This window comes from Cyanistes caeruleus, chromosome 2 (assembly GCF_971803275.1).
Source record: "Cyanistes caeruleus chromosome 2, bCyaCae1.hap1.1, whole genome shotgun sequence".
Lineage (NCBI taxonomy): Eukaryota > Metazoa > Chordata > Aves > Passeriformes > Paridae > Cyanistes > Cyanistes caeruleus.
The window spans coordinates 61,277,368-61,298,402 of NC_141702.1; the positions used below are offsets into that span (position 1 = coordinate 61,277,368).

A 21,035-nucleotide genomic window follows, 5' to 3' on the forward strand; every position below is an offset into this window, starting at 1 on the left:
ATTTTGGTAAATGTTCCTATTGTTCCCTGGGGAGACTGCAGCTGTGGCAGTGAAGACAAAACTGGAATACAATCTCTTTTCCACACCGAGAGGCACTGATGAAGGCTCTTTCTGCTCTATATGGGCTTGAAAGCATCCCTGCTCCAGGCACATTCTGCCGTACACAGCCATGCTCTTGCTGCTTCCTTGCTGGTGTGATAACAGGGCAAAGGTGAGTTTCAGAATTCATTCACACACTCCCACCTTCCTAAAAGCCAAACATTTGCAAAAGTAATAGAAATAAACAAAAGTGAGCTGTGGCTGGGGTTTTCCCATTTGCGGTTTGATGAGGAGAGAAGGAAACAGACAGTCTCCAGTCACAGCAGATTTATTCTTTTGTTCTTTTTTCATTGTCAACTCCTGACTTCCTTCTCATGCCAACTGATGTTGCTCTTTCATTGTTACAGTCTAGAGTCCTTCACAGAGCTGCAGTGTAAGTGTAAGAGAAGAGGAGAAAATGCCTAGTTTAATTGGAGTTCACACAAAGGGGAAAATCACCATTTGGTCCATGTTTGCAGCAAGTGCTATTCAAGCCCTCTCTCCAAACACTGGTTGGGCAGAGGGTTTGGGAGTGGATGACATAAGCAGCCATGGTCTGGGAGGGGAAAAGGGCTGGCTGGGACCAGGGGAGGCAGAGACATCAAACTGATGTCCTGGCTTCTATAAGGAAAATACTTCACATCTTGAGGGGCAAACCCAGTCCTTAAGAGGGCTGGATCCACGCAGGCTTGGCTGCTCTGCAGGACTTCCCTGCTCCTATTTTCTTTTCAGTGAATGTAAAACATTTCAGCAGAACTGAGGGAAGCAGCCTGGTGTACAGCAAGGGAAGAGCTTCTACACAGGCTAGTCCCACAAAACCCTTGCAAATCCACCCCCTCTCCCATGCCCTGATCTTTGTGTAAACGTCCAGTGTCTTTGAAGGACACTGCATTCACTTAGTTGGAGATTGATTGGGAGAAACACATTGACTGCAAACAGCTCCAGGTGTACCCCAGCCACCTGCCATCTGTTCTCCTTGCCCCGGGGCAGTGTTGTGGTACAACAAACATATTGCTCTTCTGATGCATCATGGTGTAAGATCTGTACCAACTGGATAGAGATACAGCAGTGTGTGCCAGTGGACAGTTTGGTGATGTGCTATCAATACACCACCTGTTACTGTACCTTCTCCTGGGAAACTCAAAGCACAGTGAACCATGTACAGATGGTGCCAGAGCTGTAATCTAAGAATCTGGCCTGGCTAATCACCACTCATGAAATTCACATTTTCTTCACAAGTAACACATTTTGCAGATCAAACTCCATGTCTTAATCATGAAACAGACTGAGCTTAGAAATACATCTGTGCAGAGCGCTGGAAGTGAGGGCAAGGCAGAATTGAACTGCACAGGTCCCCTCTAAGATACTTAACAGACAGGTATGTTTGGATATACATTTAACAGATGTAATGAAAAATTGATGCTTCTTGTTGAGGAATCCCACTGAAACTATCAGCAGTGGTGCTGCAGCTGCAAAGGAGCCTCAAAAGTAATTCTCAGGAGAAAGTGATGTTGGGAAGTTACAAATGTCATGGGACTGATAATTAACAAAAAATCAGTTAGAGCAGTGACTAAAAGGTCAGTGGTAAATACAAAGGGCTACAGACTAATTGATTGAGATTGCTGTAAGTTTCAGCTCTAAACTAGTCACCAGACCAGTGCCACTACAGGAGCATGGAAATGATGGAGCTCAGGACTTAAAAAGTGACCTATAGCAACTCCTCCCACAAAAGCAGAGAAAGTCTCCATTTGCTCTTCTGGACACATGTCTATCGAACCAAAAGTGAATTTTGTGCTTTGGATTTCTGCCAGAGTCAAACAGAGATCACCTTTCTGTTCTGCATGAAGCAGGGTCAGTACTATACTGGCCGGGTCTGATGTGGTTACACAAAGAATGGCTTTGAGGGTGAATTCAGCAGTGGATCTAGCCATTACATGCATCTGCAAAGTGCTGTGCTAAGACAGCCCCATCCTCTGCACATGTGAAACAGCATCCACGAGGGAAGCAGCAGAAAGGCCACCGTTTCACAAGTATGCTCTCCACCTAAATACACTACTGAAAAATTCCCAACCCTGAGTCTCAGCCTTCACTCCTCTATTTCACAAGATCAGCAGACTGGCAACCAGAACAGCATTGTAATTTGCCTCAGTCAATAAATCAATAGAAACAATATCATATATTTAACATCAAACCTTAATGAATTTTCATAATGGCCTGGTAGAGTGAGTGCTGTATTCCTGATATGCCCAAATTGGGGGCCAGTCAGCAACAGAATGATACAGGTCAAGCAGAGGTAGATTTTTCCTAGGTTTTTTTATCTCTTCATTTGAATTAAATTTTAACATGTGCACACCAATATATCTTATTCAGATTTATTTTAAGCAAGACTTCTTGATTAAATATTGTCATACTTTACTAAATTACTACATAACACCACTTCATCTATAGATGTCCAGCACCTCGATTCTCAAGAGCTACTTAGTACCGACAAAATGTGTCTACATCTGCCTGTAGACAGGAAACTCTCACAGTTAGCTTTTAAAAAATTATAAGGAAACATTTCTCTGAATCTTGTCTATTCCACCTCCCCGTTGTTTTCACTTAGTGTAACTTGATCTGTTCTTAGTGTAACTTGATCTGGTGGTGCGTTTTAAAACTGCCAAATCTAATGTCTCTGAGCAGTCAAAGGACAGACTGTACCCACTGCCCTTTAATGGTAAAGAGAAGCTGCCCACACTGCAGCCCCCTCTGCACATCTCACCTCATGCTGGTGATGATAGCTGGAACCTTTACCTGGCAAGTGTCTCATCTTTTCCATCCATAACAGCTACCAGAGCTTCATTTTTTTTCTTTAAGGGAGGGAAAAACCAAAAAAGTAGCTCCTCTAAAAGGAAAGAGGAAGCCAGAAATTTGGTAGTGTCTCGGTCCTGCCCCATGATGCTTCTTCCTGCCTGTGAATTTCCACCTGCCCCTTCTGCATATATAAGGCAGCACACGTGGTATACACTGTTTAGTCGCCTGCCTCTGTCTAAAGGATTAGTAGCAGTGGGGATTGATGCTGTTTCTCCTCTCCTTTGCAGTTCAAGGGAAGTGAAGGAGCTCTGGCTGGACTCACTTCTTGGGTAAGTACTGCCTTTGAAAAAATCTGTGGCATCACAGTTTAAATCAGTGGAGAGCTTCAGATGCAGCTGCACAGAGATGTACAAAAATATACATGGGGGAGAGGTGCACTCACTGCTAAGCATAGCTCATGGGCAGAGCTGAGTTGCTCAGCCTTGGGTGTGCAGATTAATGACCATACATAGCTGTCACCACTTGCTCACTTTTTGCATGGATTAAAAATGGAAAGCTGCTTTTATTTTGTTTTACTCAGGAGGCAGATAGGGCAGCAGGGCTGAATGCCCTCTGGAGAAGGGTTTTATTGGAGAAGGGTTTATTTGCATGGGAGATCTTGCTGGTTCAGGATCATACATGCTAGATAAGCTTGCAGATGAGAAAGCCAAGAAGGGTGAAGTTTTACAAGACTCTTTGTCCACTCCCTGTTCAACAAACAGGCAAACGAAAGGACTGAAGGAAACCAGAGTGTCCAGAGCTCCTCCAGTTAAGCTCCTAATGAAAGTGTTAAGCAGCTGTAATACTGTGAGTATCTTAATTATTTCAGCTCAGTGAACATAGTGACTTTGAAAAGCTCTGATTTCTAAACCACAGTATTCAGTTACTCACGCAGTATTCTTGTTTTCTTGCCTAGTCAAAGACACTAAATGCTGGGAACATGGAGAGTCTGATTGAGTGCCAGACAGAGGTAAGCAGCCCTTACATTTTCCTGAATCCTTCTTGGGTACTGGTGTGAGGTACCTTAGCAAAGTAGGGCTAGCTCCTCCAGTAGCTGCCAGCTGCCTACCTTCACCCAGGAGCGGTTCAAAGGCAGCTCTGGCTGCGCTGAGCAGAGGGAGCAGGGTATGGCTGTGGGCAGTCCATGCATAACCCTGGCTCATGAGGAGCTTTGCTCAGGGATCTTGCAGGCTTCAAAGCCATCAAGGCTCCCCAGAGGAGTTTGGGAGGAAATTTCCAGTGCCAGGGGAGGACACAAAAAAGGAGGCTGTGTCCAGCTATGACTTCTCTGGATCAAAAGTGTGCTTGAAAAAGCACAGGGTTGTGACCTGCCAGGCACGACTGGGGTGTCTGGCTTTAGTTTACCACAGACCCCTCTACTGGGCAGCAAGGCAGTGTCAGTCCTGGGCTGAGGCAGCTCTTTAGCAGGTGTTGGGCTTATCTGGTTATTCCCCAGAGCTTCCCCAGATTTCTGAGGAGCTGCAGCAATTTGCTGGTGGCTCTCACTATTGTGGCAGCTCTGTAACCCTAACATACTTTTTGCAGGCTGATGCCAAGAAATGTTCCCTGTCAGCCCCAGCAGATACTGAAGATGGACTTTGCCTCTCAAATGGTGAGTTTCAAAAACAAACTGAGGAACTACCTTCTTATATAATGTTGCAAGCCGGCACTTGTGCAAAACCACCCGAAACTGCCTGCTCCCCCTCCCGGAGAGCAAGCCGCAGTCCCCATGCATGAGAAGGCTTAAGACCTGGAGTGCCACTCATTTGCAAATTCCTTCTTTCCTGTATTTTCCGTGGCAGATGTGACAATGCTGAGTGACAGAGGTCTTGTATTCCTGCTCGCATGTCCTCAGAGCCATGTTTCATTGTGTTCCCTGGTAGCAATGGGAAGTAAATGTGTTTCTTTCTCACTCAAGCATCGCCTTTAAGGCGTGGCACTGCAAGCGAGTACTGAGTGCTGTACCAGCTGTTGCACACCGGAGCAGATAAACCCGCTTGGCAGCAGCACCAATGCTTGTTTTTTCTCACCATGCAAAACCTCAGCACCCATAAACAACCCGGAGCAGACAATAAACAGGACAGGGTCAGATTTGGGGCAAACCATCATACCAGACCAGTTTTCAGGAGTTTCAGAAGCTAATATTTTATATTACACTATAATGTTAGGTGACTTTCTCAAATTTTTTTAACCCCTACCTACTAAGAACTTATCTTAAGAGGTCCTGAGAATTTCTCATCTGGATAAGACAACTTCATTTTGGAGTAGAAGGCATGACATTTACTGCAAATTTGCAGAAGACAAATCCTTTAGAAAGCTTTCTCACAAAATGTTTCTTCTCTCACTGTTTGTGAAAGGGGAAAAAAAAGGCACACCTCACCCCAATACAACTATCCTCTTCAAATTCCTGTCCCTCCTCTTTATGAAGCAGATGCAAAACCCATGCTAAGAGATTTCTAACCCTGAAGCTAGTGAGTGCCTACTCTGATGCTCTCATCCTCTGGAGCAAGAATCACATTCCACTGCTGCGGGGCAAGCACTAGCCCTAGGAGCATTGTCATTAGAGCTGGCTCCAGGGCTGGCAGAATTTTCTCAGAGTGGCTGTTTTCATTTCAGGCTGTGAAAGATGTCAAAATTAGGAACCTCTACTTCTACTCTTGTCCTAAGGCTGGAGCACAATCAGACCATGTAGTGAAAATTGTTGTCGTTGCCAGCTGCCCAAGTGGTATATCTACCTCAGATTTATCAGACAAACTACTGCAATATCAAAAATCTCTAAAAATATTTCTATTTCTGTTCCCACTCTCTAAGAAGAAACAGTGGCTAGAATGTAAAAAACACCCAACCCAAAACAGGAAAGGTGGTGGCCTTAGGGGGATGGCCACAGTTTTATGGTTCAGGCAGTTGTTTCCCTAGTAACCACTTAGTTGTCTCTCAGTTTCTCACTGTTTGGTTTCAGTTGTTTCAACATACATCTCCATATTGCACACAGATGAAAGATGACATAGTACTTTGTTTTTTTAATTTTAAATAGATCTTTTGTTTCCCTTTTACTTGCAGCAGATGGAACAAAGAAAAGAAAGAAGGTGATATCCCAGTCATTTACTCTGAGAAGAAGCCTTACCAAAAGAAATTCCTCAGGACAGCTTGACTTGGGTGCCAAAGTCACTCTGTTTGGCCATCCTCTGGCACTTATCTGTGGGGAAGATGACACACTGCCCCAGCCAATCCAGGTAAGGAGGTTATAATGGAACTGTTCACGAAGGCCTGGAGTGTCAGGACAAGGAGGAAATGGCTTCAAACTGACAGAGAGCAGGATTAGATTGGACATTGGGAAGAAATTCTTGGCTGTGAGGGTAATGGGTCACCCAGAGAAGCTATGGCTGCCCCATCCCTAGAAGTGTTCCAGGCTAGGTTGGATGGGACTTGGAGCAACCAGGTCTAGTGGAAAGAGTCCCTGCCTATGGCAGGGGGTTGGAATGAGATGATCTTTAAGGTCCCTTTCAGCCCAAACCATACTATGATTCTGTGGTATCTCTGACTTCAGTGTGAGGCAGGATACCCTGTACTTCTGCTGCATCACCTGGAAGATGATTTTTGGTGTTTCCCCTACACACATGCTCTGATAAACTCAGGGCTCATCCCAGATGTAGAAAGAGTCAGTTCTAAGGATTTTTTCCAGCTCACCTAACTTTCACTGGAAGGTAACATGGAGTGTAGAGAACCCATGACCAGGAATGGAAGATCTGCTTCTTAATATAAACATCTGTGATTTTAAAGAAGTAATTTAGATAAGTCTTTCATCAGCATAAACTTCCAAGGATTTCTATATTTCCATGAAAAACAAATGTCCAGCTATGGACTGCCACAAAAAAATACCAAAGCAATATATTCTGGGTAATAATGGTCTTGTAACAGTTCTTCTACTGAATTGGCTTTCCCAATAGACATGCATTTGTCTCTACTAAGTAGTATTTGCCTGGCTTGTGAGAGAGGGGATGTGAACTAAGATTTAAGCCATCCCTTGCTTCCTTCTGGAAGTAAGGATGTCTCCAATGAAGTTAGTGGAATTCATCAGTTAAAAAAAGAAGCTGGATTAGGGGAAAAATCAATGTAATGTACTTAGAACAAGAACTAGATACTGAACTAATCAGAGTACAGTGTATCTCCAGACAATTTTTCTTCTGTTTCTAAAGAAATACTCACCTGCTAACTTCCTTCATCCAAGTAACTGTTCTTCCATTCCTGTCTGATTTTTTCCCCTGCAGGATCTCCTAGCCATATTATATATGAAAGGACCTTCTACTGAAGGGATATTCAGAAAAGCTGCCAATGAGAAAGCACGAAAGGAGTTGAAGGAGGACCTAAACAAAGGCGGGAATGTTGATCTGAAAAGCAAATCTGTGCACCTGCTGGCAGTGGTTTTAAAGGTGAGTAATTCTGAGCTACAGTGGTGGGAGGACATTGCTAGTATGCACTGGCCCAGCCCAGTGCTCCGAGCTGACCTAGGTGGGACTCTTGGCTAAATCCAGAACAAAGCCAGACTGAACTCTTCAAGCTTAGGAAAGTTTGGCCTTTTCCATCTGATTGTCAGTGCTACTTGTTGGGCTGCTGGTTTCCTGAGGAAACATTCTTGTCTTGCTCAGCATTCTCCCACAAAGCAATAGTGAGATTTATGGGTGAAGGAAAAGCAACTGAAAGCTGGATCCTGTTACTACACAAGTGCAAGTGCATCTGTGCGTTGCACTGCTCTGTCAGTGCTGATGGTCAGGTAGCTCAAGTCAACCTGCCTCCTAGAGAGCCCAGGTGACAGTAACACTCTCTCTGTGCTCAGGGGTAGTGTCAAAGCTTCATCTAAATCTCTTGGCCTTGCAGGATTTTCTCCGAAATATTCCCTCCAAACTCCTGTCAGCTGACCTCTATGAGAAATGGATGCAAGCTCTAGAGAAGCCAAGCAAGCAAGAAAAAATTGAAGAATTGAAAGAGTAAGTTTGTCAACCAGTAAATTTTGCAATCAGTGCCAATGTAATGGAGGGTCTGGTAGAGGCTAAAAATGTCTTCCAAATCAAGAGTCTGTCTCATTTAAAAGCCCGTCATTTATACCAGACTGCTATTGCTATTGGGTTTGGTTTAGAGGGCTCCAGTAGCAGCACTTCCTGCAGTTATTTGAGATTGTTTTATGAAACCAGCAACGCAGGAAGAGGGCAGAGGCTGCAGTGCCTCGGCTAACATGGTCACAGTACTGTGGGACAGGCACTGACACAGAGCCTTCACATCTGCTGGGGGTGAAGTTGGACACGTGGAGACCACTACCATGTTTTGTTCCTCAGGAACAGGAGGTGTGGAGGCTCACTGGGAGTGCTTTGAAAGACCCACAGCACAACCACATGAGTTGGGAAGCCTCCAGTGACATCTCCTGATGTCATCCCATCTGTTCCAGGCCATGGGCTTCTGCAATGCTGCCTTTCAGTCAAGATCTTGTAATTATAGGTCTCATAATTAACCATGCACTCAGCTGCAGATGGGGATTTCTGAAAGACACAGAGAGCACATACACGGCCCTGACTGGAGGAAGTGGTGTTGTACTATGTTAAATTGAGACTTGCTCAAATCAAGAAGAAGAGGCCACTGCACCATCAATTAACATCACATTTTGTTTGTGTTCACGCAGGGTGGCTGACAAGCTGCCGAGACCAAACCTCGTGTTGCTCAAGCTCTTGCTCTCTCTGTTGCACCACATCAGCCAAAATGCCGAGACCAACAGGATGGACTCCAGCAACCTGGCCATCTGCATTGGCCCAAATATGCTGAGCCCAGGGACGGACAGCGCGCTGCCGCTGGAAGTGCAGAAGGAGATGAATGACAAGGTGTGTTGAACTCACCAAGCAGCTGTTCCCTCTGGGGCAATTTAGAGCCATCCACAGGGATCCCACTGCCATTGCAGCTGCTGAACAGAACAGCACCCCTGGACCTTGGGGGTACCCCTCAGCTCAGGTGTCCCTCAGCCTGCGGTGGGCTGGGCCAGGCTAACCCTCGTCTCGCCTTCTCTGAGCAAAAGCAGCAGCTGCCCTGCAGCCCCTTAAGTCACAGCTCCTGCAGACTTTGCATGTGGAGGGCAGGGGGCACGCGTGGGCATTATCACCCCTGGGCCCCGCGCAGTGAGGCCAAAGCTGTGGGTGATGGTGATTTGTCTGTATTGGGGCAGCTCCATTTGTCTGCAGCATCAGGCCTTATCCTCCAAGGTGGCTTCACCCTTGGACTTTAAGCCACAATTTTGGCAGAAGCCACCCTACTTTGTGCTGTCCTTCCTACAAAGACAGCAGGCAGGATCAGGAAAGAGTCTTCAATATGTCTTGACTGAAATGGGCTGTTTTCTGCATGCAGGTTACAGTGCTGGTGGAGTTTCTCATAAACAACTGCTTGGAAATATTTGAGGAAGACATTGTCTTCCCTGCCTGTGCCTTGGCTGAGGAGTCACCAGAGCAGACAGACAGATCCACAGGTATGAGAAGGGATTGGGGATGTTGCCAACTGGGGCTGCTGGGCCAAATTATTGAATTTGATATGTGAATATATCTGTGGAAATATAGAGAGCTTAAGATTGTTGAAGCCCTCTTCTGTACCCTCTCTGTGTAGTTCTCTTTCATCCTCAACTGGTCAGTGAAAACTAATGTCTGCTTTCTCCCCACAGAACAACTCTGTGCAGCTTATCAGAATGACTCTGCCTATGACAGCCCAGATCCTGAAGCAGAAGGCAGCCCCTGTACCTCTGAGATGGAACAGGCCAAAGGGAGGAGTGCTACTGTGAGCAGAAAATATCCAACAAATATCTCTGCCTCTTCACTGACTAATTTCAGAAATGACATCAGCACAATGGACAGGAGGTACTCAGAGTCAGACCTGTCCTTCCAGAATTGCCTTGATGACACAATAAGGAAGCAAAGGCTAAACAAAAGTGAGGACAATTTTCCAGTTCAGCAGAAACAGCTATGGATGGAGGCACTGGAGGAACGTCTTGCTGGCTTACCTTCACAGTTATCAACTGACTCTCTACCCAAAACATCTTCCAGTTGCTCCCTGGAGAGCTCTGATGGCTCAGTTTTCACCAGCTCCCCAGTAGTTTCACCCTCCAGTCCCAAAAAAACCTTTTTAAATAGGCCTCAGTCCTTTTCTACCAAAGCCACTGGAGACTGCAGTACACCTAGCAGAGAGATCAAAAAACATTCCATGTCATTCTCTTTTGCAAATCACAGGAAAACACTAATAAAAACCCAGAGTTGGGGGCCTGGAAAAACCATGTTTTTTCAGAGGGACAGTTTCACAAAGAAAGAAGACCAGTTCTCCTGCAGAATTGTCCAGGAGGACAACCGTAATGATGACAAACTATTGCCTGTGGAGTATCAGCAAAGGCCCCGTCTCAGGTCGGTCGATGAAGTGTTCAGAGAGGTAGACCAGAAAAACCCAGGAAAACCACCCTCTTATGAAGAGGCTGTTAAAAACTGCCTGACCACTAAAGTTCCTTCCCAAAATCTCACGGTTCAGACTCTGAGATTAGCAGTGTCAAACCAGGACGTTTTGCTGCCTCATCCACGCAGCCACAGTGCACAGGACACAGCGCATATGGACCTGAGGGATCTACGCAGTGCCAGAGTTTCTGCAACAAAGGATTCTGACATGGAAACTGAAACCTTCAGCATCAGTGTAGGAGTGAACTCCCGTGTGAATTTACCCGTGACTCCAGGAGTCTACCGGATGAGAGCCATGTCTGAGTCCTGTCAAAAGAACAAACTTGAGTATGTGGCTAGGAGGTGCAGCCAGCTGGTTTTTGAGGTAGAGCAGATCCAGTATGCTAAGGAGTCCTATGTTTAAAAATCCTGTCCTTCCTCTTTGCACTGTACAAAGTAAATATTGTAAAAATAGACATCTTGCTAACCATTTGTAAGATTTTACTTTCAAGAGACAAAGAATAAGCTAGCTCTGCATGAACTATTTTTTTCTGAAGTGTCAGTCAGCCTGACATGTCACATCCTTTCACCACAAGAGTTGTTGCTGGTGAAGACCTGTGTATCATTATGTAAAAATGTAAGTTACTATGCTGTACATAACCTGTTGTGTGGGAAGAGTAGTTAGCAGATGATAAACAGTGTTGTATTTGTTTTTCTGAAATGACAATTAAAAGGTTGGCAGGTCCAAAACCTGTCTCACCTTCTTTTTGTTTCCTGTATGGTCACAAACCCTGTACCATTTTTCATGTGTGTATATGTGCCAGGCTGATGCAGTGCTTTGCTGATTTTATGCATTAAATGTGGGGGAAGGGCTATTCTGTCATCTAGGCCACTTCAGCACTGTTCCATAAAACCTCTGTACCTGCCGCCATTCCATCTTCCTGCTTGCTGGTGATAAGAATGATCTGACCACTAAGCAGCATTAGTGTTGTACACTGAGCCCAGGGTTACAGCCCTATGAGGTCATGATGGCAATGTATGAAGTAACCCTCATGTGTCCTGAGGTGCTTTTAGACTAAATAAACTGGACAGATGAAGAAAGGAAAACCAAGAAAGGAAAAGCAAGAAAGAAAGCAAGAAAGCAAGTAAGAAAGGAAAAAATGAAAAACCAAACAAAAATTCCTACAACAAAATATTCTGGATTCCACATTTAATAATTAAAGCTCATTAAAGAAAACAGACAAAAAAGAAAATACTAGGTGGTGTCCTTATAAACCCGTAAAAATGACTGGAAGTGCAACGTGCTTTTACAGCTCAGCATAGCCTTAAACCAGGAGCAGGGAGACGTTTTTCTCCTGTGTAACTTCACTACAATAAATCATTTTTCTGCATGAATGCTCAAGTGTCCATTGTCTGATTTTAAAATGTCCAGGCCCTACATGTACTATACCTACTTTTATACTATTCTAGAGGTACTGCAGGTCTGCTTGAATGATGTAACATAGCTGAGTAGCAGGAAGCAAAGTAAATGACCAGCAGCATCACTGCTATTGTTGTAAGAGGCTGCAGGCTACAAATCCCTCTCTGTCAGGAAAACACATTCTACTACCATGTAACAGCAAGTAAGCTGCCAAGAGGTGAAACTGCTCCAAAAAAAATGAAACACATTAAAAATGACACACCATCTTCTCAGGAATTATGTTTTGCAGGTGTAGGTGTTCCCATGACACAGAGAAAGGGGAAGGTGGGTGCCTGACCTGACAGAAGAAATAATGATTAGGACCATATTGGCAGGCTGAAACTAGAGAAACCATCACTTCTCTCACCCACCTGAACAGTGGCACTCTGCTTCCAGGCAAGCTGAATGAGAGGGCTCTGATGCAAAAGGTGTTAACATTTTTCTTGAATCTGCATCTCCTGGGTCACAGAACCAGTGAGGCTTGAGAACCTCCTGTCCAACCCCACTGCTCAAGCAGTGTCAGATAAAACAGGTTGCCCAGGATTGTGTCCAGATAGTTTTTTACTATTTCCACTGACAGAGGCTCTGCAACATCTCTGGGCAATCTGTTCTTGTTTGTGTTTGACCACACAGAAAAAATATCTCCTTGCACTCCTCTTGTTCAGTATTAAGTGGAATTATACTTTTCTTGCGGAACAAACACAGGCATCTTTCCCACGTGGCACAACAAGTATGAAGAGATAGTCCATGTGCGAGTGAAAAGGCTCAGAGGCCACAAAACAGAAAACACAAACCTTGAAATGTAATCAAAAACCAATACAGCTCCTTTTCTGTTAAGTGACTGATTCTTTTTTAACTGTGAGAAGACTAAGTCTCCCAAGAAGATTCCTGCTCTGTAACCACACCAGACAACCCGGGGTGAATAAACACGGTCACTTCACCAGAGATGAGGAAAGTCTCTCTTTAGGTCTAAGGAATCCTAAAGCATATATGTCAATCCCACTCAGAAAACCTACCTGGGCTTAAATATTCATTATAGATGAGTCTAAACCTTCCAGCTCCTGGATAAGAAAAACACATTTGGAAAAGAACACTTTCAACTGGTGGAGGAAAAGGAAGAGAGAGAAGCTCTACAAATTGTTAACAAAAAAGGGCTAAGGTGAAAGAGCTGTATAGAAGAGTGGCCTCGTCCTCCTCATCCTGCTCTTGCATTTCTTCAAGTCCAGGGAACACCATGATTAAAGAAAATCTGAATGCAAACACACCCCAAAAGTTATTTACATCCTCATTGACAGATAACTGTTTTTACTTTCTTCATCCCTTCAGACTTGAGTGTTTAGTCAGCATTATTTTCATGTCATATCTCTGCACAGAAGTGATTTTTCTTCTATACAGGCAGATAAGAGACCTCAAAAGACTAGAATAACACAGGAAGTAGAGAACTTTGCTTTAGCACTTAGTTGCCTTTGGCTCAGAAAACCATTTCATCATGCTTCCAGCCCACCCTACCGTATTCTAGGATCCAGACCAATTATCCTGGACTCTAAGAGTAAGGCCCTCCTACATCCAACAAGTGGATTATCTGTTTTACAAGTGCTGTGCCAAAGCTGTCTTTGATTCCTCAGCCAGAAAGATCAAACACTCATTTACAACTGGGTCAACTGGTCATTTTCATCCTGGAAATGGATTTTGGTAGAAGAGTTGAATGATGACAGTCAGCCTTCCATTTTCCACAAATTTCTCCATCATCAGTATTGCACCACTTGCTTCACACACAGAATTTTCTAATTAAATTTCATGAAGACACCCCAAACATAAGTTTGGAAGTAGGACTGGAAGAGGAGAAAAAAAGCAATATTAAAGCAAAAAATCAAAACCAGTGCCTTGTAAGACAATGCTGGAATTAAGGCTGGTGATTCAGCTTGAGTTCTGTTTCTTATGTTTGCATCCTGCTGTTGTCTTCAAACAAGCGATGCACTCTGTTCTTCCCCACAGGATGCACCTGCACCAGTAAGGAAAAAAGGTTGTGCAGCAAAAGAGAAAATTTTAGTTCTGGCATTCCCCAGTACAGTTTGCCTAGCAGATATCCAGGTTTTGGACATATACCTGTTTCATTTGCTATGATTTGAAGGAACAAACAGAACAACAAAGGAGTTCCTCATGGAATACCTACTTCCTTAACCATATTGAGCACCAGGAAGTGTCAAACTTGTTCCCTGCCAGTTGAATAAGGATGACAACATACAGAAAAGGGATGATGGCATCAACTGTATGTTGGAATATTAGTGAAGATTGAGAGAAACATCATGCCTGCAGGTTTCACAACCATTCAGACCACAGGCATTCATACACTCAGGTGCAGACTGCAGATGTAGACACATACATTTATTTATCTGTATGCCAGGCTTGTGTTTCTGCACAGTCTGCAGAAAATGAGGCACAGGCTCCTTGTGTCTCAGTTCTCTGAATTCCTGGGACTGAATTGAGTGCAAGTAGAACAAAGTTATTTGAAAGAATGTGTCCAAGTCATTTGGATATCTTAGGACCATAGGAATTTCCTAAGGCATCAAAATTACAGATACTTAGGTTGTAAAACCCTTTCCCAAAGTCTCCTCTGACTGTGATATAAGATTAGACTCCCACCTCCCACATACATGATATATTTAGATACCTTGAATGCAGGTCTCTATAATCTAGGGCTGACATTTTTACTGCCACCAGAGAAACAGTAACACTTGTTATTTTAGGCACCATCAAAGCCTTCTTTTAGGCACCATCTGAGCCTTCAGAAGAAGCCTTCTTGAGCAGGTATAGGTTCTTATGCTTGCCCCCCTCCAGAGTTTGGTGCTTTCTGCTCCATCCCACCATAGAAAACTCTGACTCAGATTTTATCTTCTCCATCCTTGACCCCTTACCTCTGTCTCATTTTCATTCCTTCTCCATTCCCAGCTTCCATTTCTGACCTCATCCAGCTATTTCTCTTTTAAGTGAACAAGCCCCAACCTTTGACTCGCTCTCAAAATCCCAATTTCATTTCCTCTCCAGCCCGAGACCCATTTCTCTCAGTCAGCCAGTTTTATTTTTCTCCTTCCAATTCTTCCACATTTTCCCATCTTATCTGCACTGGTTGTTATTGCAGTAAGCCCCATCAAAACTTGTCTAGTTTCAGTCCTGCCTTGCCCTGCCTTGTTTTATTCTCTCTACATACAGAGAATCAGAATGAGAGAAGGAAACTCCCAGCAAGCTACAAGAAAAAAAAATGCAGAATTCATAAAGTCCAGTGATCTCAGTTCACAGCTGTAACCATGGAAAGCCTCAGGATGAACCTCCCATGGACAGAGGTCCTTGAATTTTTGGGATTTTATCAAGCAGTCTGCACATCTCTTGTTGTGTGGAAATATGGGCTGTCAGGTATGATGGAAGGACATTTGGAGTTAGGTTAAGGTGAAATAATGAATCAAAATAAGCTGTTTCCCCTGTTCCTCATGAAAGCAATGCACAAACTAGGATGCAAGTGATATTTTCAGTAATTTGCTCATGTTCTCTGAGAACAGGAATTGTCAGTAAATTTTTTTCTGCCTCTGCAAGCAAGGTCTTGGGGGAGAAGCCTTATCAGCTGTCTGACCTCTTTTCAAAGCTATTATCTGAGTGGCATTTATTTCTAGGAACTGTGAAAATTAAAAAGATAAAGAATTCACACCTGAGGAAGAACAACTTCTAGCCACTTAGCAATGATGCACAAGAGAATTGTTACTGCCATGGTAACTTTCTGTGATAGCTGCCTCAACATAACCCAAGAAAGCCTTTCACTGGACACTGTCAGAGAACAGAACCGCTGCTCTATGTAAGATCTTTCTTCTGTATCTTCCTCCCATGATTGCTACCTTTGTACCCCAAGCACAAGATGCAACACTGGTGTAATGTTTGCCGGCACAAAACCAAGGCAAAAATATTAGTGGATGGAATTACACCAACCTATTTTGCCCACACTTTGTATTTCATATTTACAACATGTACAGCTGGCTTTTCCTTTTGTGTGTGTGCATTTGGCTCTTCAGAGTTCTTTATACTGCATACATTTTGGTGAAATAGGATTTGACATCTTCTTGTTTCAACGTGGTGTAATTGGTGAACAAGACTGCACACCCTGCACTGACAGGTAGTATAAGGGAAGGTAGAGCATCCTGTTGGTCACCCAGAACTCTGTTGCTTTTGAGACCAAACCACTCTGTAAAATGTGACTGTGGTCCACAATTCTGGCACTTATAATAAAGCCAAGAACTTTGGAGTTTTTGTTGTTGTTGTAATGGGATTGTATCTCTTCAGCCTTTTGCTTAGAACTAGATCTCTAATTTCTTGTAACACTAAAGCCAAAATGGATAGTTTGGGGATTCTGCTTGTATTATGTATACCTTAATGTTAAAAAGCTAATACTGATGTGGAAAGCTAATAATAAAATTACTGCTTCATAGTTCAGTTCCATATTATAGGGAGTTCCACACATGATGGTTTTTACATAATGGCTCCTCTTGTAATACTGCTGTCAAATGTCTCCAATTACAGCTTGAAGAAGTATCACAGCTGATAAGAACCCCATCTGTGTTGTTTTTTATCTGGAAATAGGAGTTCTTATTTCTGTACAGACTGTTCTGGTTTTGGTGCTCATACATCACAGGAGACCAGGTGGCTTGCTGCAGCACAACACCAGGTTATTCCCAGGTTGACTCATTCCTTGTTCATAAACTGCAAGTGACAATTTCAGCTTCCTATCATACCCAGGCAGGTCTCTTAACCTGAGAAGAGAATATTACTTTTTACTACAGTGAGGCCACTTGGCTATCACAGGGCTAAACTCTGAACAAATAAGAACATGATGCTACTCTGGTAGAATGAGTCAGACCACAGTTAGTGTGGCTATCATGTATTTCCAGGAGGACAATTTCTGACTACAGGAAAAGGAAACCCACCTTGGGTAGGCGTTCTGGTTACATTTTTCTCTGAATTTTGTTAGCAGTCAGTCCTTATCACATGTGTCATCAGAACAGAGTGAAAACTTTAGAGGATCTTCTGAAAGCTAAAAATTCAGGAGAGGGAGTAATTTTTAAATAAAAGGTCAGAAAATGATAGAGAGAAAGATCCACAGGAAAAGGGGCAGCCATTGTTGAAGTGATATAATCCTCATATGGACAGCTGACTATCATATACATAGCTGCCTTCAAGTCTCTGTGGCAGCTAGGTAAAAATTGTTTTTTCTGACTATCTGTTATTCAGAAATACTAATTATGGAATAATGTTTTTTCTATAAATCCAATGCTTTGATTGTTTTAATCAGTCTTTCCCATTCACTGTGATAAATATATCAATTTAAATCTCACTTCTGAGTGAAACCCATTCCAAGTTCTACCTGTTCTTCTACAAAGGGAGAGAAAAACACAGATTATTTTCTGTTTCTAACCTGAGGTGTCAGCACATAAATATGAACAAATGGTTCATAAATTCTAAACACAGTTAACTCCGTTGAGCTCTGCTTCCTCTGCTAGGTAATAATATGAAAAGGTTTCTATGAAGGGTTTCACACTTTCTAAACAAAACATGCTCTTCAGCCAAAAAGTCTATTTACAGAACTTATCCAACGGCTACTCAAAACTCTTCCTTCCTACAACCCACAAACCTCCCACCAACTTCCTCAACAACAGTTCATATTCACACCCTGCACCTTCCGTATCCCACAGGTTGTGCTGAAAATTATAAAACTGTTTTTTTTAAAAAAAATAAAGCCAAATCCAAGCAGTTTCCAAGTCAGGTGATCAGAAAAGATGCTCTTACAACACAGATTAGAGATTTTTTTCTGTTCTTCCACATGCTTGCTGCAGAGCTTTGGGCCATGCAATTTTCTCTCCATCATAAACATTTAGCAAGTGCACCTGTGCAGCTGTGTCTGTGATTTACCTACTGTATTTCTTCAGCACAACTGGTGACCAGGTGAGAAAGCAACCACAGTATCATCCAACAACTTTGCAGGGCTGTACTCTGAGAAGTACAGAGTGTTACATGATACAATACAGAGATGCACACCCATCTTGTGAGCTACAGACACCATAAGACATGACATTTGAGAAATCCTTGGGTGTGAGAAACAGCAGAGCAGCCACTAATTCTCCATAGGTCATCAGGGTGGATAATCTTGAGATAAAGACCAGAGACTTGTAGTTAGAGTGTTCAACATCTGGGTCTGCTTTTTCCAAAAAGCCTCCTACCCAGTGCAGTTTTTGGATTTTGCATTTTATCTCAAATTAAGCACCGGTGATACTGATCTGCATCCCAGAGATGTGATAAAGGGCAGTTTATATCAAGATGGATGAACACCAAGACTACAGTGAAGGAGCAACAGAAGCAGATCTGTCTTGTTTCTTACTCTGCAAGTTCAGTGCAGTTGAACAACTTCCCTCAATAGAAGGAGATGCAAAATAAGGCAGAGCTTCCTAGGGCAAAAAGATGGAGCGGGAGAGCCCTATTCAAGGCAGGGGGAGGTAAAAAGGGGGTGGAGCAGGATAGCAATGCACAATCTGAGTTTAAACAGGAAGGTCACCAACAATTGATTTTCCATTTGGCAATGTAATGAATGATAGTTTAAAATTCAGTGTGCTCCACTCTCTGAGATGCTTTATAACCCCTTCGTAATCTTTTCTAGTCACTCTCTCTGAAAGCACATGGTGACAAAAGGCAAGAATGCAGCCCCAAGAGCAGGCTTGTACCACTGAAAAACAAAGCTTGTTTTTCCAGAAAACAAGGGGAACATGGAGGAAAGGCAACCTAGGGAAAATGGTGCTGAGAGTCAGAGGTAAATTGGTAGGGGGAAACAGCATTGTAAATTTTGTCTGGAAACCATGATTAATAATTACTGTTTTTTCACTAGTGTTGGTGAAATTAAGGTCTTGAGAACTGAAACTTTCTAGTCCTGCCCAACCCCACAAACTCAGAACTGGAGTAGAGAGGAAGCTGTGCTGCTACACAGAAAAAGAAGTTTAATAATTTGGGTTGAATATATGAGTGATAGGATCTAAATTTTTTTCTATTAATGTTTCTATATCATTATTAACAACCCTTATTAAAAAAATATTGATGTCACCAGCAGAACTCAAGTTTAGCTCGGTATTTATTTCTCCTTCTATGTCTCCCATCTGTCAAAACTCCCAGGTTGGCACATGGTGTTTTTTAAAGCTGTGTATCTCCCTGTTAGGACCAGGCCTCATGCCCTGAGCCCAGCACCCATGAACAGCAGCAAAGACTCCATCTGCAGGCTGGCAGTGATACGACACTGACACAGTATTGGCTAATTTCTCTGATCACATCCCTGCAGCAAATTGAAACAGGTTTCAGGGCATGTCTATCAATTGTTCTCTCCCAGTATCAGGACAAATAGTACATATACACCTCACCTGGGCTCTGTGTTTTTTTCATTTTTGCAGTCACACAGACAGCTCTCCATGTCTGTGCTTTTTGTATTTCCATCAGACATCTCAGGGCACGATGATTTCTTGGATTTTCATGGCTATTTCATGCATCTCCATCCCTGGAGATTTTCAAAAGCTGGCAGGAGAAGGCCCTGACCAATCTGATCTATTTTTGTAGCGAGAGGGTTGCACTAGAGACCTCCAGAGCCCTTTTCAGTATTGATTGCTCTGTGATTCTTTGATGTCTACTTGAAAGCAATGGCATTTTGGCTTCAAAAAGTTACTTTCAAGACTGAGAGATCCATGCCTTTAACTGCAGGCTCAAGGGGGTAAGAATCACATATTAAAATTCCGTCTCAGGACCATGGAGAACCAAATCTAACCCATATTTCATGCAATTACACAGTTTTACACCAGGGAAGCATTCCTGTGACTATAGCAACCATGGTCCTACTCCAGATAGAAGACAATGCTCTAGGAAGGCATTATGCCCCTTCCTGTCCTTTTTTGATGATTAAGCATTGCCTAGGTCCATAAACCTCCTTCTTTTCTTAATTATGAAATGCTGCAAAAAGTTAAGATGGTGGAAACTGGGCTCAGCTAGTCTGCTCAGCACTGTATCGTGCAACGCACCGTGGCACAAGGTCTCCCAGTCTAGCAACATCCAAACTAGAGCCCCAGGAAGCCTCAGGATCAGCACTGTAGATCCCTTATATTGTACTTCAAGGTGTCATTCGCTAGTTACAGATGCATCCCAAGTGCTGCAGGAAGTAGTGGGTGTACATCTTCTGTTACTACACACTGACACCCTTCACATTTGCTTTGCTGTGAATAAACTTGTTTCACATCCGAAAAAAGAAAGCCAAGGGCATGCCATAAGGCATGGTACAGTGCCAGGAAATTCTCATGAAAACAAACAAAAAACCAAGTATGTTCAAGGCCTTTTAACAGACCCACAGCAAACCTGGAAGGAGATAAAGCCCTCGTTCTGCAGCTTAAGTCAGCTGAAGGCTCCCTTCAAAATACCTTTCTTAGCTGCCATATGGGAGATGGGTTGATTCATTCCTTGCTTGCCAGGCCCATTTCCCAGGTAGTACCTGTGGCACTGTGATTGTGTAGGTCCAAGAAAATCCTCCCAAGAATATGTGAAAAAGACATTGCTACTGTAAGATCCAGAAAACAACTAACAGCAGAAATCTGATTACAATCAACGTGGTTTTGGGTCCTGCTCCTCTCAGTCTTGTGATGACACAAAGTGTCCCAGAACTCACCAGGTATTTTTAGCAAAAAATCCCCCCAAAACCAAAACACATACACACACAAAGCAAAAACAAAAACAAACCAAACTAAAGCCAAACCAAACACCCACCACCCCCACACCCCAAAAAAGAAAAAAACAAAACTAAAAAACAGCATAAGAGGGAGAAAGGGAGAAGAGCTGCCTTTGTTCTGGCCATGGCTTTGTCACTTATAAACCTGCAGAGACCTTTGCACTAAACTAGTAACTGAGGAGATAGCAGTGTTTCATGGCAATAAAGAGAAGAGTTGCTGCCATTCAACCAGTGAACATAACAGGTGAACAAGAAATTATCCAAAAAATGAGACACCAGCCGAGGCCAGCTTAACAAAATTAACTTGTGATGCAACACCTTCATCTTCACAAGATTTGTGGTCAAGAGGGAACAGGCAGATTCTCAGGAATCCTAGCTCCAGTGGTTACAGGCTGTCTTCTTACTGCCCTCCTATCCAATCCATTCTAGCCAAATT

General features: G+C 43.3%; 1 protein-coding gene and 1 long non-coding RNA gene across 3 annotated transcripts in view; one reads left to right on the forward strand and one right to left on the reverse strand.

Annotated features, from left to right (window-relative positions):
• The window catches only part of TAGAP (T cell activation RhoGTPase activating protein), a 36,646-nt gene extending 24,896 nt beyond the window's left edge, over nucleotides 1–11,750 (forward strand). Inside the window, exons 2-11 of one of the 2 annotated variants that reach the window (XM_023923452.2) lie at nucleotides 3,159–3,200; nucleotides 3,633–3,717; nucleotides 3,827–3,880; nucleotides 4,456–4,522; nucleotides 5,971–6,143; nucleotides 7,179–7,340; nucleotides 7,786–7,895; nucleotides 8,582–8,777; nucleotides 9,295–9,412; nucleotides 9,602–11,750. In XM_023923452.2, coding sequence (XP_023779220.2) covers nucleotides 3,691–3,717; nucleotides 3,827–3,880; nucleotides 4,456–4,522; nucleotides 5,971–6,143; nucleotides 7,179–7,340; nucleotides 7,786–7,895; nucleotides 8,582–8,777; nucleotides 9,295–9,412; nucleotides 9,602–10,779 — 2,085 coding nt within the window. In that variant the 5' untranslated portion in view covers nucleotides 3,159–3,200; nucleotides 3,633–3,690 and the 3' untranslated portion in view covers nucleotides 10,780–11,750. Of the gene's footprint in view, nucleotides 1–2,996; nucleotides 3,201–3,632; nucleotides 3,718–3,826; nucleotides 3,881–4,455; nucleotides 4,523–5,970; nucleotides 6,144–7,178; nucleotides 7,341–7,785; nucleotides 7,896–8,581; nucleotides 8,778–9,294; nucleotides 9,413–9,601 lie in introns of those variants that run through there. The other variant, XM_023923451.2, reaches the window with a different exon arrangement.
• Nucleotides 1–21,035, reverse strand: part of LOC111926757 (uncharacterized) — a 63,572-nt gene that overhangs the window by 41,246 nt on the left and 1,291 nt on the right. The window lies entirely within an intron of this gene.